We start from the raw sequence: 18,279 nt of genomic DNA, 5'->3' as shown, positions 1-18,279 counted from the left end.
TTTATGCTTATAGATAAGACTTTTATTAATGTGTGTCAAGTGAAGTCAGGCTTTATTGTCATTTCAGCTTTATACAAGTACACAGTGAAACGAAACGACATCCCTCCCTAAATATGAAAGGAGGATGTAACATACTATGACATATTAGCAGCTTAGCCTAGCATATATGAGCATAGCAGTCACTGAGGTAGCAGCCAGAACTGCAGCAAAGGTATACAGTATTTGATTGATACAGTAACTCTAGCAGCTAACATTTTAAAAGTGAAGTAAAAATGTGCAAAAAATGCAAAGTCAGATATTACTGTGGAAATAAAATGAGCAATATTGCAAGTATTCAGATTTACAGTCATATCAAGTGTTTCAGTGAAATGTAGTAATTATATTTAAACACAGTGTTCCAGACATAATTCAGAAATAAAAAAGGTGGGGAGTGAGTTAGTGGCCATTGACTACACTTTTTTCAGTAAGACAATAATAAAAATATGTCATGTACAGTACTGTGCAAAACGCCCCCCATCATTAAGTGTTGAATAATACTTTTAGTATTTAGTGAGTCCACTCTGCCTTTATTACAGCTTCCCTATTTCTTTTTCAAAGAAATCTTTCCATACCTCTAAAGATCAATAGTGGAAGTTATTGTATTTCCTGCTTTTCACAATCCAAGTAACTCCACTCTACTTCAGTGATTTAAGCTTTAAGTGCTGGTTATCTGATGGGGACAGTATTCTGGTCTACTAGGTCTTGTAGTGTTGTTAGGAGCCCTACTTCCCGATAAGTTTTAACCCTTTTATGAACTCTAGTCTTCCTTTGACTTCCTCTGAGATCCACTGAGAAAATACTTTTCATTGTTTTAACATTTTAAATGACCATTTTGTGTTATGTGACCTGAAGCTTTTTCATAGTGTTTATTTCTGTGTTTTCAGAAGCTTCCACTGCAGACACATGGGGGCGATACTGAGACATGTCTGATTCGGTTTCCAGCTTTTGAAATAGTACAAAGCGACAACATGACATCAAACATGCCAAGTGAATGTACAGATTTTATTTGAAGTTTCAAAAAAGTGATAACACAAGTTTCGTACCATTGTACACAGATTCTCACATATATAAAGTAACAAATAACGTTGTTATTGTTAGCACAGTTATTTAGTCTCTCCAGTTTTATGACACAATACATGTAATAATAATAACAATAACAACAACAATATTAATGATAATTTAATATATAATTTTAGTTTGTAGCAGGTGTGTCAGTAAAATCAGCTGTCAGCTTTGTAAGTTATACATCTATTACAGTGAACTGCAAAACCATAAATATGATTATTAAAACAAATGTACAGATATTGCTTTTATAAATGATAGAAAAATAAATTAGTGCCCACACACAAAATCTGTTATGTAAGTTATGTAAGTATATTCTGGTTTTCCCAACAGTAAAGCTCCCAAACTATTTAGTTTACCAATTAAAAACAGTAAACTCTAAACTCCAGCAATTACAAAAATAGGTAGTGCTTATAAAGTATGGTAAATAATGACAGTAATTGAAAGTACCAATGACAAAAAAGAGCTATGAACATCTGCTGCATTAGATAATAAATCACAAATAACATCTACCTTGTCAAGTTTCATAGAAACAAAATGTAGAATTCCAGTGTTTCCCACCGAAGTGTTAAAGTGAGTAAGCTAGGAAATGTTGAGTCCAGTTTGCTTGTACCATGTATTCCCATGAGTGTGAGGATCTGTTTTCAGGGGAGAAGAAAACACACTCCTTACATGTACTTCAAAGGCAATCGCTCCCTTTTCTCTGCGCTCTTTGCCAAAGTCTCCAGCACAGCACTATAACTGCAATCACCACTGCTATTATCACAATGATGGCCAGGATGGCCAAAGCAATCACTGTCAAGCTGTACTCTAGAAGAGAAGAGAATGGAGAAGATCAGTGATCTGTCCCTTTACATCACATGCACACTGACATTCACTTACTGATTGATGTGTCTTATAGAGACAAAAGGAATTTTGCTTAAACACTGGACTGAATCCTCTGAGCTTCTACACCTCAGCTATTAGCTGCTGACCCTTCTCACTTCACCATACTGCATCAGCACACTGAAAAACCACCACCATTACTGCGTCATCTGCTGCTTTCTGAGAAATGTATTAATTCACTATTATACAAAACAAAAATGCTGATCCAGGTAAATGCACAAAATGTATCACAAGTGTCAAAAACTAATGCTTTTTACCATTTTACCACCGGTTCACGTATCTATATTGTTGTGAATAAGGTTTCTTTTATATATATATATATATATATATATATATATATATATATATATATATATATATATATATATATATATATATATATATATATATCTTTGTTATAGTTGTAATATCTCTGAGGAACACACTGTTGTATGTGTAAATTATTAAAAATAAAGTTGTCAAAGTGGTTCTTTAAGTAATGTCATAGAAGAACCACTTTGGTTCACTACAGAACTATGTTTGAAAACAAGATGTGTGAGCATGAGGGACCTTTTAAAGCTTTAAAGAACCTCTGCAAAATAAAAGATTCTTTATCAGTTTAAAGGGCCTTTCTGAGAACCCTTACATTTTGTAAAAGTTCTTAAAGCCTTGAAAAGGTACTTCACATATCATTTACAAACATGCTCCTCTAAAGAACCATCCATGGAAAGGTTCTGTGAGGAACCAAAACTTTCTAAAGGTTGCAAAAGCACAAATGACTATTTAATAAACATACATTGCTTTTGCAAAAGCTACCTAATAGTGGCCATGCATGAAACATCTATTATGATTTTATATATCAGTACATATATAATTTTCTCATTTTTATTTTAATTGGAAACCCAACCTGCCCTTTACATTGTGTCAAAGTTCCATGTGAATGGGCCAAAAAATGAATTTTGATAAGTACATTTTGAAGATATGAGGTTTTGTTCAGACAGTAAAAACTTTCTTGTTTTTCCATCTGTATACACAATGCTCCCAAACTAACACCCAATAGACATGAAATAGACATTCTTTGTTTTAGCTCATGTCTCACCTTCGAAGATAGACGTAGCCTCCTCTGGAGAGCACTGCACATTACTGAGCTCGCCCAACTGTTTGCCAGGGCTGCGGGAGAGAATGTAAGCCTGCACATTGAAGCAGTAGCTCCTGCCTTTCTCCAGATCCGTCAGCTCGATCTCACTGCCCGCACTCAACTTCTCTTTCTAAGAAGGAGAATACAGGTTTCAGTATGTGAAATATTTCATTTTTTTAACTGATGACAGTTTCCGACTCTTTTTACATGGATGTTCACATTCCATTACTTTATCATAGCAGAATCCATATGTGAGCAAAGCTGCAAGCCTGTTCTTGCAAAACTGCAAATTTGGCATAACCCCAAAGGTGGCAAATATCATTCAGGGCCAAAAGAACCAGTTTAACAGATTTAAATCAACTATATTTCACAACTATGTCTCATTTTTCTCTTAAGGCCAAATAAGGTGGACCTGTTTGCCTTAAAAACCTTCCATTGATTATGTGCATCAAACATTACAGACAACAGGTAAAATACGCATACAAAAACATCTGTAGCCATAGCAGCTGGCCCAGTGTCACATATCATCACTGTCATATCAAGACCGTATAGCTCCATTTTTTGTTTCCGTTTTAATGTTTCAACATTATTTGAGCGCAGCAGCTACCATTGACTTTCCGTGAACATTTCATGGTGAATATTGACCGATAACAATGGTCCAAAATTACAATCTTGTTACACTGTCATACATTAAAGAACATGTGTACCTTCTCCTCTTAAGTTTTGATTAAGACAATAAGAATACATGCCCATAAAGGTCATTTGAGGAGATATAGGTTTTGTAAGTAAGTCTGAAATGAATCAGTAGTTGCGCCACGTTTTTAGATTAGGAATAATGCTGCTCGTTTTAACACTAAAGCTTGTCTGGGCAAAGCAAGGAAAATGTGGATTACCATTCATTTGGGTGTAAATGAGAAGCCACTCTAAACAGCTCTAAGCAGACACAACACTGTCATATTAAACATTAGTTTTTGAAATCTGAAAATGTCAGCAGCCTTTTATACCATGTAAATATTTCATAAACAACACACTAAAAAAAATGTTCCAAAATAACTTGAAATAAATTCTTATCATAGAAAAGCACTATTTATTTCCTTCTCCTGTACACTTACCATTTCAGAGATGTGAAGTTTTGTTACATCAATAACAGTATTCATACAGATCAACAGTGGACTGATCTTAAGATGTTGTACTTTACATTAAACTTTAAAGAATTAAAACCAGAACACATTTAAAATCACCACATACCTTCCCAGTGCTCTTTGCTTTCCTGTAGGAGATCTTATACTGCAATTCATCTTTAAAGATATCTCGAATTGTCAGCCTCTGTTTCTTTTCATTGAAGATGGCTGTTGGGATATCTGTTATGTAGAGGGTTACTTTCTTCTGATCATCGCTCACAATGATACTAAATTCAGGTTTGCCAATGACAGCTGAAACAGAAAGTACCAGAATATACAATGATTTTTTTTTGTGACAACAGGATTTGAATTAGTATTTTGTGAAACTGAATGGTCATGCTTTGGTTTGAAATGGTATATGAAGCTTTGAAGTTGATGAATTTGTATTATATAATCTGGTATTCCAAAATTGTTCAATGCTATGTAATTGAGTTTTTAAATAATCGGATTTAGAACAACACAATCACACATACAATCATTGTTAAACAGTGGAAATATAAAAAACAAACAAAAAAAAAAAAACCTACTGTCTAGGTAGGGAATGAAGAAGGGAGATGTTGTGTAGGGGTCCTCAGTAAGGTCAGAGGTCACACCCCGCACTGGTTCTGACACCACATCTGCGGTGTAACGGCCTTTCAGGTCTGTGAGTCCAGAAGTTAGATCACATTCAGTTTCACTGGTCCGAATACAGGAAGGAATCCTTTCATTGTTCTGGCCCTGTCTGGAAACAAATTACAAGAGCATTTAAGGCTGAACCAGTAATCCATGACAAAAGCCTTAAAGAAAGCGAAGCATGCTGAAACAAGCAGAGGGTGTGGATTTTTGTGCTATCTTTCTACAGAACTCTAATGTCAGAACTGATCTTAGATCTTAGACAGTGTGAGTCACAAAACCTAAGATTTCTTCACGTTGTGGAAATAAATGCACTATTTTCTATGAACAGACTTTACACTATTATCATGTTAAATTGTAACTAGACACTTGGGAAAAAATAACCCCTTACTCGCTGGTGGGTTCACTTAACTTAAGAACAACTTGTTTTCATGTTAGCTACTGAATAATAACTAATAATTAAGATGTAATAAGCTGGAGAATTTTAGGGTTAACAGCTTTATGCATAATAAAGTCCTTCTTGAGGAAGCTGTTCTGATACTAAGCGATGAGGTTAACCGTTTCTTAGTATCAGAAATAAGGGACTAGTATTATTAGTTTTATTCAACCTAAATAATTACTTTGAATGAACGATTGTTCAGATCAGTCATTTTTTAAGTTGAATAAAACCGGTTCTGTTGCTTTTTTACCACATGAAGTCATGTTTTGAGGTTGAACTGACAAGCCATTTTACAGTGTACCTGTAGACAGTCTTTCTTTAAGCTACTTGGAATCAAAAAACTGAGCTAAGAAAATTTACTTTAAGTTCAAAGTGCATGTGCTCTACTTTCTGAATCCCGTACTAGCAAAATGAGCTTACTGACTAAATATGCACATACATGAATAAAGTGAAAGGCATCACTTACTTGGAGAACTCTACAGTATAGGAATAGTTCACTGGTTTAGGGCTCCATGTCAACAGTGTCTTGAAGTTCAACGAGTCCCAGGTGACATTCTGGGCTTTTGGAAATGTGCCTACACAAGAATGCGCACAGAAACATTCAGATTCATTAAGACCGCAGACGGCAGAACAGGACAGATAACTGGGGCAAATGAGAGATGGAGTGAAAAATTCGATAAAGACGAACAGACACGATTTCAGCACAGCTACGAGCCGCACCTGAAACACAGTCGGGGGTCAAAAAGAACGCCCACACACAGAGAAAGCCGGAGAGCTTGGTCCGCATCGTGCTCCTCACTGTATTCCCAGAGGAAAGCTAAACTCCAGACGCCGCTGCAGCAGGCTGAAGAAAAACTCCCGAGACCAGGTGAAAATGCGCTCCTGTAAACTCCTCCCGTGAGATTTATACTGTCCTGAAGAGCTGGAGTGAGTGTGTAATCCCCCAGACTGGGAGCCAACTAGCATTAGCGCAGTGAACGAGTCACTAAGTTCATTCTGACTCGAGTCCCTCCTTTACTCAGCGCTTTGCTCGCTGAGTGGCCAGAGCTGCACTAACTGAATCATAGAGCGCCTCACTAATGACCATATAAGGGTATCCGCTCCGATTATGGGGTCTCACTGAAGCGGGAGGCTTAATTCACAGGATTTCCTTTTTTGTGAAGCTTCACAGCGATTGTGTACATGAATGTTGGCCTTATACGATCTAACCTTTCGCAGTTCTCATCGCGAGTAATGGAATAATGCATAAACAACGAAAAATACGCTCAAAGTTCACTTTTTTATGCATCTATACATTAAACTTACTAAGTCACTAAGTTTACTAAGTCATGGCCACGACTTAAACATCTCATTCCCACGCCTTACTAAGTCGTGGCCACGCATTATTTTTATTTCTACAGGACGTCACTCGCGGGGCTCCGTAGATGCACTCTAAAACCAGATGGGTTAACAAACATTCTGCCTCTGGCTGGACGCAGCGCTGTCCTGTTGGAAACGACACTTTTTGAGCTACTTTTGAAACTAAATGTGTTGAAATATTTTGTGCCCATTTATCAGAAATATGAGGATTAAGTTAAATCAGATGACAACATGACACAAAAAGTGCTACATGGGCAACACAAGTAAAGCCGGATCACACCAGAACGGGCTCATGCTAATGCGGAGCCGCTGTTACTTCACACGACGTCGCGACGCAGGAGCGGTGGCTGTTTGAGCTGTTGGTGTTTTTACGTAATGTAAACGTCTGTGTTGTCCGTTTATCTGATATAAACTTTAGATGACATAAAGAGATTAACAGTAAAACCTTGACTAGCCGCCTGACTGTTGCTGGCTTTCTCAACACACTCTCAGAAATAAAGGCTTGAAGCTGTCACTGGGGCAGTACCCCTCTTGTCTCTGGGGTGGTACATCTACCTTTAATCAGGGAACATAGCTGTACCATAATCCACTGAGATGAAACTTACATACGGTTCACAATTGGACCCTAAAACCTCTGTTGTACCTGTGAGGGTACATTTACATTGTTTGTACCTTGATTAACAAAAAATGTACCTGCAGAGTACCGTTATTTCTAACCGTGCAGGTGGTGTATGAAGAGGAGGAGATGCCTGTGTGTTCACGGTATTAACATACTTAACGGATTTTTTAAACGCTGTTTTTGCGCTTACCGCGTTGCCGCTGTGGTGCCACGTGCCAGCATTACAGGCTACATTAGGAGCGTATTGCGCACGGCACAGCCTGTGAAATGAGTTTAAGTGTGTTGTTATTTAACACATCCCTAGAGTGCAGCCATTGTTGAAAGGAATGTCTGGGAAAGGAAGGCTTTCCATTAAAATGGAAAAACCAAGAGAAGCTTTAAACATTTTAACATTTACCTCTAAATAAGCAGTAGATACAAACAACAAGCCACTTGAGGCCACGCAATACTGTGATTTTGTCATAGGGAAGGGAGTTTTTTCTGTTGTGTCTACACCCTTCCCTGTGATAACGTTGCAGCAAGGTACAGCCTCTTGTGGCTTTTTGCCTTTATAAAATGGCAGGCAACATCCATCCATCCATCCATCCATCCATCCATCCATCCATCCATCCATCCATCCATCCATCCATCCTCAACCGCTTATCCGGGTTGCGGGGGCAGCAGCCTAAGCAGGCAACATAATAATAATCAATAATAATAATAATAGCACATTACTAAAGTCGTTTTGGATTCAGCCTGAGATCCACACGGCTTCTGACTGCAACACAAGCACTTCAAACATGTCAACCGTTCAAGTCACATTCTTTATACTTTATATTGCAGTTTTACAAGGAATCACAATGTAAGTGCTTTAATTCAAGCCTGTGGTATTAACAATGGAGTTGTTTAGGCTGTTTACTATCTTTACGTTTGTTAGTTAGCTGACCATCCTACTTATAGTTAAGAAAATAAGTTATCAGCCCCTCAGTTTGGATAAAAAAAACATGTTCTTTCTTCATCACTTGGTGGTCCCTGTGAGCAGCAGGAGAGTCAAAGATTATTCCATTAATAGCACAAGGATTTTTTGTGACATGGCACAGTAATACAGAGTTCAGTTGTGAGGTGGTCACAGGTGTGCATAAGATAGTCCGATTTCAGGACCAGAACTATTTGTTTTAAAATACTGAATTTATGTTCTGCTTTTGAAACTAGTGTGCAGTTACTTTCACACCTTTCCAAAGGTCTTTGTTGTAGTTCAACGGCTTTGGTGAACATTTAATGAGAATGTAGTGCAGTTCATCTTTATCCAATGTAATAGTTTAACTATTACTCAACAGTGTACTGTGTTATTATTATATTATATATATTATTGAACTTGGATCATATGTTTTGATAATGATCTCCTGCAAACTTATTCTCTGATAGTGTGGTTTTCAGTTTGAGCTCATGCACGACTGTGTTCCAGTTACTCCAGCGGTCTGTATACTGATTTGTACATGCAATTTAAATATGTGACATTCATACATAACATGTGCTAGACTGTTAGTTTATTAGTTTGGATAGCTAATAAATGTGCTGTCATATGAATTTTACTGTTTTGCAGTTTTTTTATTTACGATGATGTTAGAAGTAAGTTTTAGTTTTATGTGCAACAAAAGTAATTGTTATATTGTGAGTAATAAAAACTTTAATATAGAAATGAAAAAGTGACAACATATGCAATATGCCAGCTGTTATTATTTTTAAAAGTCTTTATATTCAAAATGGTTACAAATGTATATGGATCATTGGACACTGACTTGTACTATAGACTAAAATCCTTTTGCTTTGACTGCACCTGAAAAATGTTTCTTTAATCAAAACGAATGACTGAGCATTCCATTTTGTCACTACCAGTACAATAAATTAAGAACGCCATTACTTTAGTGAATGCTATAACTTGTTGTAATGACTGTTTTGTGGCAATTTTAATTTTGAGCATAACTCAAAAACACTAGCCAGTGGATGACTAGCAAGCACAGCTATGAACACTATGGAAGGCAAATCCTATTAAAATGTGAGGAAAACTAAATGCAAACCTCCTTTTACAATTTCTTTTTCCAAACATCTGTGCAAACATCCTGCCAAAATAGAAAATGAAATGAAATACCTACATACTTTTCACATAGGCATGAGTCATTTGTGAGAAAAATAAAAATACATTTAAAACAGTTATTTGTCTTTTCATTTTAATCGTTATTCTGGTATTTCATGGCCAAATCTAATATGAAAACGCTAACAGAGAAAAAAAAATCCAAGCTTAAATTTTGGCTTTGCCTTTTCTTCATGAAATGCAGAATACATGTCAAAACTAAAATCAAAATGCAATGTTTATGTTCTTCTTTATTTTCTAATAGCAATAGGCTACATATATGACAAAATGAAAATGCAAAATGGATAAATCAACAGCAAAGTGACTGTGATTCAGTTTTCTGTATGGATGCACTTTAAGTGTCAGAATAAAAAGGCAAATGCAAACGCAACCCGAGATTTACCTTTAATTTGCCACTTTACTTTTTTGTTTTCAAGTTGACCAACATGCAAATATATGTTAATTAGCACTAGACAGGGCAACGGGGTACATTTTAGGACATCCTCAGACCTCAGAGTCAGAACAGCATCATTCCTTAGACTAACCAACTTCAAGTTTTGGGAAAACCATTGTCATGTCTCAGATCTGGTGAAACTGAACATCAGACTAAATGCCGTCAGACCAAACGGCCTCAGAAAAACTGTGGAAATGTTATACTGGCATTTATATCAAGATACACAATTGTTTTCTAAGTGATACGAACCAGTATGGCTTGCACTTGGCCTGATACCTTTTTTCTGAGGCCGGTTGGTGTGTGTTTTAGTAGTTACAATTCTTAAGATTACACACTGATTGTCAGACGTTGAGACACATTTACTTAAAAACAATGGGATCTAACTGCTCTGAATGTGGCCATGAGGGACAGGGATGCAGTCTCACCTCCTGCTCTAAAATTCTGTATATCAGTAGTGACATTAAAATGTGGGTCACCACTGTTAAAATACATTTTAAATTTAAATCTTTTTAAAAACAAACTGCGAGTATTTCCACAAGTTGAAATTTAGGGGTTTGTTTTTGGGACAGCCACCTCCTCAGTATAATGTACCTTATAAATGTATAGGTGCTGTCCAAAGAAACACAAGTATTTCCATAATGTTCTTTAATGTTCTTCTTATGTTTTTTTTAATTTTTTTAAAATAAATGTGTTAATGATTGGCTTTCAGAAAGTTGAAGATAAGTATAATGTTGCATTTGTAAACATATACAACTGTTTTTGTTCTTCATAAATAACTATAATAAGTTTTTATACTGTAATTCTAGTGTACTTTATTCATTTTGCACTACACATAGAGTGTAGAAAGCTTTTTTTTCGTCAAGCTACAAAGAAAGTCAGGTGTCCATTAGCATACAGAAAACTAGAATTTTACTGTCTAAAAATTGAATACTATATTGATGCTGTGCACTAATGATGTTAGACACACTTGTGATTGCAGCCAGAATTCTACAAACTATCTAAGTTCCTTTGTTAGAAAGTATGCTTGTTGTAGAGCCAGCGATGCGTGAATTGGTTGCATAGCAACAAATGAAAAGACCTTGCATATTATCCATGAAGAACAAATTAAGGATTGTCAGTGCTGCTCTACTGAGGTTCATTTCACAAAGAAAATGACAGCTAAATTGGAAGCTCTGTCTTTTACTTTCATGTTCATCACAAAACAATTCATGACAAAGGAGACTGTATCCTTGACTAGACAGGGAGCCATTACATTCAATGAGAAAGTACACAGGCCTAGCTGTCCAGATTATATTTGAGAGAAATTCATGAGAAATTGCAAAAAAGGGTAAAGCTTACAGTTACACTGTTAAATAAGTAAATAGGGATGGTAAATGATTTGATAGAGTTAGTTAAGGCTGATAAATAGTTCAGTAATATTTATTATAGACTGACCGGACTACATGACCAGATCTTACTACGAATTATGGGAATAGATTAATAAATTGTCTGTTTACCATTGTTATATTCATCATTTTATTTATCATATCATTTAAATTTTCTGGGCAGCGAGAAACTGCTGCTGGTTCTGTGCATACCAGGCAACCACATAATGTAAACAAAACTTCTTTCAACCATCTAAGAACATTCCCAGCATATAGAGGATAATCTCTGATTCCAAAAAGAAAGAATGTGTATATTAAACATGTGGAAGCCACACAAACTGACATCAGACAAAACATCGACTGCAGATTACATGAAGCCTCATATGTCTTATATTTTACCTCATGCTTATGCCACACATTATTTCATTACATTGTGGTCTGACATAGATTTTACTCATAAAATGCTAATTTTACCACTTCTTTCATGGCTTCAGTTGTTTAAGAATGTAGCTGACTCACTGGCACTCACAAAGAACCGTATGCCAGTAAGGGCCTTTTCCCATTCAGAGGATTATGCTAATCAGGCACTGGTGTCTTACACTGGCCTGTGGCTTTGCATGCTAAAATCCTTCAAGCTCAGAACTCCAGTAAAATGCATTCAGCATTGAAAAGGGAGGATTGCTTAAAATTCACATAATTTATGGGTCTGTCCTTTTGCTACTTTTTTTGCTACATTTTATTGCGCGGGCTTGTATTTTTCAATAACGTATGTTTATGTTGGAACAGTTAGGTTATCAATGTTCACAGTAGGGCCTGCAGTAATAATATTACAAAATAGATTTATGTTGCCTCAGCCTTTCGTTAATTTATGAGTAAGATTCCTGCTCTATCTGCCATTGTCATAAAGAAACTCCCTGTAATCCATGCTGAGAAACACTCTTCCGTCATTGAGCACTGAATTGTTAATCCAGATCTTCCATGGATCAGAAGAAGCTTTCTGACATGTACTGTGACTCATCAGCTGACAGTCAACTTTTCTGCTCAGTCACCAAAGTTCACTCACAGTTCATGCTGTTTTCTGCTGTTTATTTAAGAATTATTGATACTATTGATTTGATATGCTCTTCAGCTATAATCTACAATATATCATCACATGTGAAGTACCAGCATTACTGAGCTGTGATGTAGCTTTACCCAGTTTAAGCATTTTTTTCAGATTTGAGTGACATCATAGGTATCCTACTAGCTCTGTCTAAATATAGGGAACAGTGGAGGTGACTCATCCGCATCCCTGATGTGTTAGCCACCCACCATACTGTCATGCAGTCCTACATGCCATCATAGTTATGGCTACAAGTACTTTAGCAGACCTTAGTACACTGTCAGAAAAAAAGGTACGACACTGTCACTGGGGCAGTACCTCTCTTGTCCCTGTCGTGGTACCCTAAGGAGTACATCACAGTACCTTTAGTCAGGGAACATAACTGTACCATAATCCATTGAAATATTTTCTCCACACACCCTGTCTCGTCTCCAGGACTTTTACTTTACTGTTCTGTTTTAAAACATTAGGCCATGAAAAGGTACAAATATCTACTTTTCACCTGGAAAAACTCATGTCAGGTACACCATTGGAACTTAAAACCACTGCTGTACCTTTGAGGGTACAATTACATTGTTTGTACCTTGATGAATGAATCATGTACCTGCATAGTATGTTTATTTCTAACAGTGTAAGCCTTTACACAACGCCTTACAGTAAAACGTGTAAGGCCTTCATGGTGCACTTTCATAGGGACTCATAAGCAATATTTCAATGATGTTGAGTGTAATGATGAAAAATAAATGACATATTCCCATCTAGACAAAGCTTTACTATGAAGATATGTCTTTTCCTGTAAAGCTACATTTATGGGCCCTCTAATACAGTTAATAGTCTAACAAAACACAGCACTCATCTTCAGAATGTATCTCTCTGCAATAAATGTTACATTATCTGTCATTCATGTAATCCACTTATCTCATACAGCAGGCCACATCTATTAAATGTATTAAGTGTTAAATCCCCCTGATATCATAGCTTTGATAAGTAGCTGTACTTGCAGTCCCGGTGGGTCACTTGAAGTGAGGAGATCTATTCAAGAACAAGTTCTAGCTATTTAACAGAAATAGCACAGCAAAAAAGAAAGAACAAGTACTACTAGACTTTGGTACAAACAGATGTAAAAAAAATTGGAATGAAACTCTTCAAAACTCTTCAATTAAAGCTGTTCAGCCTTTAACAAGCCAAAGTTTTATTACACACATTTTGGCATAACTCCATTAGTTTGCACTGAAGTCCCTGTAGTTACTGAATAATAAACCTTTGCATGAAATAAATGTGGATTGTTAAGGCAAAAGCAAGATTAAAGGCACTGCAGTTTAGTACATAAAATCACACCATGTACATATCTCTAGTTTAAAGGCGCATTCTGGCCTAAAACTATATTTTAATATGTTATTTGTATACATTTTTTGTTGTTTGCTGTCCTCATTTGACAAGTAATTTCTTTGGTTCTTCTTCTGTAAATTGGAAGACAATTATTACAGTTACATGGCTGCGAAGAGATATTTGGCTTGGAATTAGATGGTAGTGTTTATTATGTATGGAAATTATTTAACTTTAATATTTAATAATTAATTGTAAAGAAGTGTTTATATATATGTTGAACTGAAAAAGATATATATTTGTATTATTGATGAGAGAGGAAGTGGAAGGCATGCAGAGATGGCAGCAGCAAGAATAAAGGGCTCTGAAACTCCAAGAACAGGTTTAGAAAAGTTTTTTTCCTGCAAAAGTACCAAAAATACCAGGACAAAACATTGTCTCAAAGCCTTATTGAATCCTTTGAAGTTGGAATCTCCTAAACACTTCAGATGATGTCACATGATCCAGTTGTGGAGGATGTGAACTGAATAGACACATCCTGTTATGCTAAGCTGTCTGAAGTATTTTGGCTGAAAAAAAAAAAAAGCTGAAACAGTATGTGGGCTCGCGGTCACTTATCTACAGAATAGATGAGCTGCACATGTCTGCTTCTACCTGCATAGCCCCCTGTGTCTGTGAGATAGGACTACACAGGGTTTAATGTGTCACTCCCTCGGTGCTGTAACTTGTACAGGTTTTCACTTGCCAGCAGTGCAAGCGAGAACCTGTTGAGAACCATAGCTCAACTTGAACGCCATGATATGTAATTACCATAAAATAATCGTGAGGTTCCATTTAATCTTGTGTTCAGTTGTTTGTACCATGCAGTCTTTCTACACATTCTTGTGAAACAACTAGGTCTGGAACCAATTCGTTGCCATCTGTTCCCCGTCACTTGCTTTTGTCAACAGAAGTAGTAGCATTCTTGCTTAAAATGATCAAAATTGCTTGATGCAAATCTGAGCTCTGCTGACATTGCAGGCATGAAGTTGGCAAACTCAGTAAACTCACTCTGAAGCCATTCAGTCAAGTAGAATGCAGTAGACTGAGGCATTTTTATTGCTGAGCTGAGCCTGATAAGCAATCTGATAAGCAGTGAACACTTGATGTTCAGTTGAAGGTGTTCCTCAAGTCACAGCGCTCCTGAGGAGAGCTGTTCTCAGGGCTGCGGCCTTTGAAATAGGCTTTATGCAAGAAGGGAAATTTTTTAAATGCCTGCTTTCCGACTCACTGTCTACTTTCAGAGCACACACACAGTGGTCATGGCATTTAGACAGCAAAATAAAGTCCCAGTCTCATGGTGAAAACTCTGAAACTGGATCGCTGTGGCTGCATCAGAATGGGAAAAATAATGTGATTATTTGGAGTGGTACAGTGATTATAAATAGTAAAAGTGTTTATTTAAAGAAGGATAAAAGTATTCAGAGTAAAATGCAAAGTTCAATATTTGATTATTTACTGAAAATAGAGCTGACATCCCAGCGCATGTTAAAGCTGATATAAATAAATGATATTTTAAAGACCATTACAGTTCAAAGTTATTACTTTTTAAAAAATATTCTTGAGCCAATAAGATATAAAATAAGACTTGTATCAGAGGGGAAATTCATAAGAAAATAAGTGAATAAATAAGTAAGTTTTATATGTGAATAAATAAGTTGTTTTCAAAACTGGTGATCATAAAATTATTAAATAATTTAAAGAAAATGTGACTCACCAGATTAACAGTACCTAAAGGCTTCATGTCTGAAAATTACTTCAGATCTGAAAAAATCCACAGATGTTTCTGTCCATCCTTCCACTGTGAGAAGACAACCCAGGACTATGAATCTAAAAGGATGTGCAGCTGTCAAGATGCTCTTACTGAGGAAATTGAATAAAAAAAAAAAAAAAAACAGAACGATGGCAAAAAAACATTGTTTAATGTGTTTGGGTTACTTTGTGCAAAGCAGAAAATGCAACCAACAAAACAGTGTTTACAAACTACAAGAACCAACAACCACAAATATTCACACGGGTTGTTTTTCAAGTTATTCTGGATCATTTCTATTGTTCTGCTCTTTATGAAATGTTCACACTATGTAAATATTAAACAAAATACTAGTCCATGTTTCTAATATGTCTGTACTTGTGCTCGGTTGATGGCGGACAATATTTGACACTCTCATGGCCTCATTCTTTCTTCCTTCATTCTTGTCTATGTGTGATGGAGTAGAGCCTGGATTTCAGAGGTGCTACGTTCTTCATGACAGTATCTATAAAAGATGCAGCACAGTAACATGTGAACAGAGGTAAGCTTGAGTGAATCAATGTGTTGCATGTTCCCAGAACTAATTTATTTGTCCATTTTCAGGAGGAAGTTTAGTTTCTTTCTTTTGTTTCCCACCCTCTCAGGCGGTGGCACATCAAAACCACATCGCTGAGTCTGCTTTGCGGTTATGTTCAACAAATGTTCTGTAACTCAGTGGGGAAGAAATGTCTGTACCCAGCTGTGTCCATTCACATGTGGTTCCATTTTGGAATTTGTTCTCTCGAGAGACCTCATTTTGTCACTCCATTTGTAACATAATCAACAAGCTCACATAAGGGGCATAAGAAGGGGGTGGTTCCCATGCCTGAGTAAATACCTGATCTCCTTTAAAGAAATAACAAATAAAGGAAAGATAAAGAAATAAACAGTATGACATAACGTAAAACAGAATGATAACAAACAAATCTGTCTTGGGTTTTGGGTCCACTTATCAATTCCATGTCACTGTCCAGGCAAATGAGCAAAAGAATATAATTGTTGCTTGTTTACTTTACATACTTCCTTCCCTCCAATGGCACCCACCCTAAAGCAAACTCGTAATGCACAGGAATTCAGTCCTTGGTCTCCGATCACTGGGACATTAAGTGAAACAACGTTTGCTGTAGCCTGAATGTACCTTAGCCTTCAAGCATGACCACAGTTTGAACAACAAATAGTCTGTGGTTCACTCCCTAAAGGACTAAAGGAGTAAACCTCCCAAAGGTGACAAAGCATTCAGAAAATAAATATCCCAGTATGAACACGTCCCTTCTCAAACAAGTTCTCCAAGCATTGGTCAACACTGGTTCATATCCGTTACACTTGCACTAGTATCTCTCTCAAAACAGGCGCTCTAACCAAAATAACAGAGCTGCCATGGGTCACCTGATACATGTCCAAAAAAAAAGGTCAAGCTGGTATGTGGAAAACAAAGGGGCGACACATTTGAATGAACGAGGTTTACCGTACATATGACAGACTTGGCTCTGCTCGCAACACTGAGTCATGAGAATATTTGCTAGAAAAACAAAAAGTCTGGATATACTCACCGCCCAAGCCATGTGAAGACTGCCTCATTGGTGCAATGAGAGCCCCCAATGACCTCTCAATTCTCAAGCACTGATTAACTTCAAATCCCCCAACACAGAAAAGACAACTGGATATTGTAAATAAAATCAGTCGGCAAAACACACATACACAGAAAGAAGATACCTGTGCATAAACAGAATATACACTGAACTGTACAGCGAAAGTTGGAATATTAAAGTGTAGTCTCTGGATACAATATTGGCTCATGGAGCAGCCTTCAGCGTTCTCTTCTTGGAGAAAGAAGTTTGTACTGTACAGATAAACTTGAACTACAATTGATGGGGTGAATTGATCTCTAGACAGTAAAGGTAGGTGGGAAATATTTTCATAGAGGAAATTCTTCTGTAATGATTCTGCATGACTTAATGAGAAACAGCGCTGAAGCAATATGTACGTAGTTTTACTTCTACTGCCATTGATGGACATGTTACAGCAAGCAGTCTAGAGAAGCTGAGTTCTTGGTTGAGTTCCGCTGTAGACATTACAGAATCCAGCATGGTGGTTTGAGGCGCACCTTGTGGGTGTTTTTGCAATGGAAAACTTGTTATTGGACTTGAATGAATAAGCCATATCTGTGTAAGACTATTGAAAAAAATAAAAAACAAAACAAAACAAAACAATCCATACATGCTCTTCCTGCTACATTTTCCAGATCACGCAAAATGGATTTGAAACATTAAACTCAATGTAATTTAAGTAAAGGTTATCAAAACGTTGTAAAAAATGAAAACTCAGCCACATGAGAATCTATGGAAGCACATTCCCACCACTTGAAAAAAAAGTTATGTTATTTTGTAAGCCATAATGGACATAATGGAGTTAAACATTTCTTATTTTTATGACTCAATAATACATTATAATGTCTTACAATCTCATACTAATCAAATACTATCTCATAGTTATAGCTTACTATCTCATTATTACCTCCTCTTTCAGTAGTTTTACTTAGTGTTACCCTGCCCTGTTATTTGTCTCATCTGTGTCTTGCTAGACAGTTGTGTATTTATGGCCTCCATGCTGTCTTCTTGTCTTGGTCTAGTATCCCTTGTATTCTTTCTTTCTTTGTTTTATTTGTTTATTGCTTCTCTCCTGTTTGGTTTAGTTTCCACCTATCAATTGATATTCTTGTTCTCAATGTGATGCTTGTGGCTCTGATGTGGGCATGTATCCTGGTCTTAAATAAAGACATTCT

General features: G+C 36.6%; 1 protein-coding gene across 1 annotated transcript; it reads right to left on the bottom strand.

Moving 5' to 3' along the window:
- Positions 1–1,022: 1,022 nt before the first annotated feature.
- f3a (coagulation factor IIIa) lies at positions 1,023–6,349 on the bottom strand. The gene is given in 7 exon segments (XM_017700373.2): positions 1,023–1,798; positions 1,801–1,911; positions 3,065–3,233; positions 4,352–4,536; positions 4,812–5,005; positions 5,802–5,910; positions 6,056–6,349. Coding segments are annotated over 7 exon segments (864 nt in total). The 5' UTR covers positions 6,123–6,349; the 3' UTR covers positions 1,023–1,769.
- Between the last annotated feature and the right edge of the window lie 11,930 nt (positions 6,350–18,279).

This window comes from Pygocentrus nattereri, chromosome 3 (assembly GCF_015220715.1).
Source record: "Pygocentrus nattereri isolate fPygNat1 chromosome 3, fPygNat1.pri, whole genome shotgun sequence".
Classification (NCBI taxonomy): Eukaryota; Metazoa; Chordata; class Actinopteri; order Characiformes; family Serrasalmidae; genus Pygocentrus; species Pygocentrus nattereri.
Note: the sequence above shows the minus strand (reverse complement) of the source record. Positions and strands in the feature narration are given on the sequence as shown.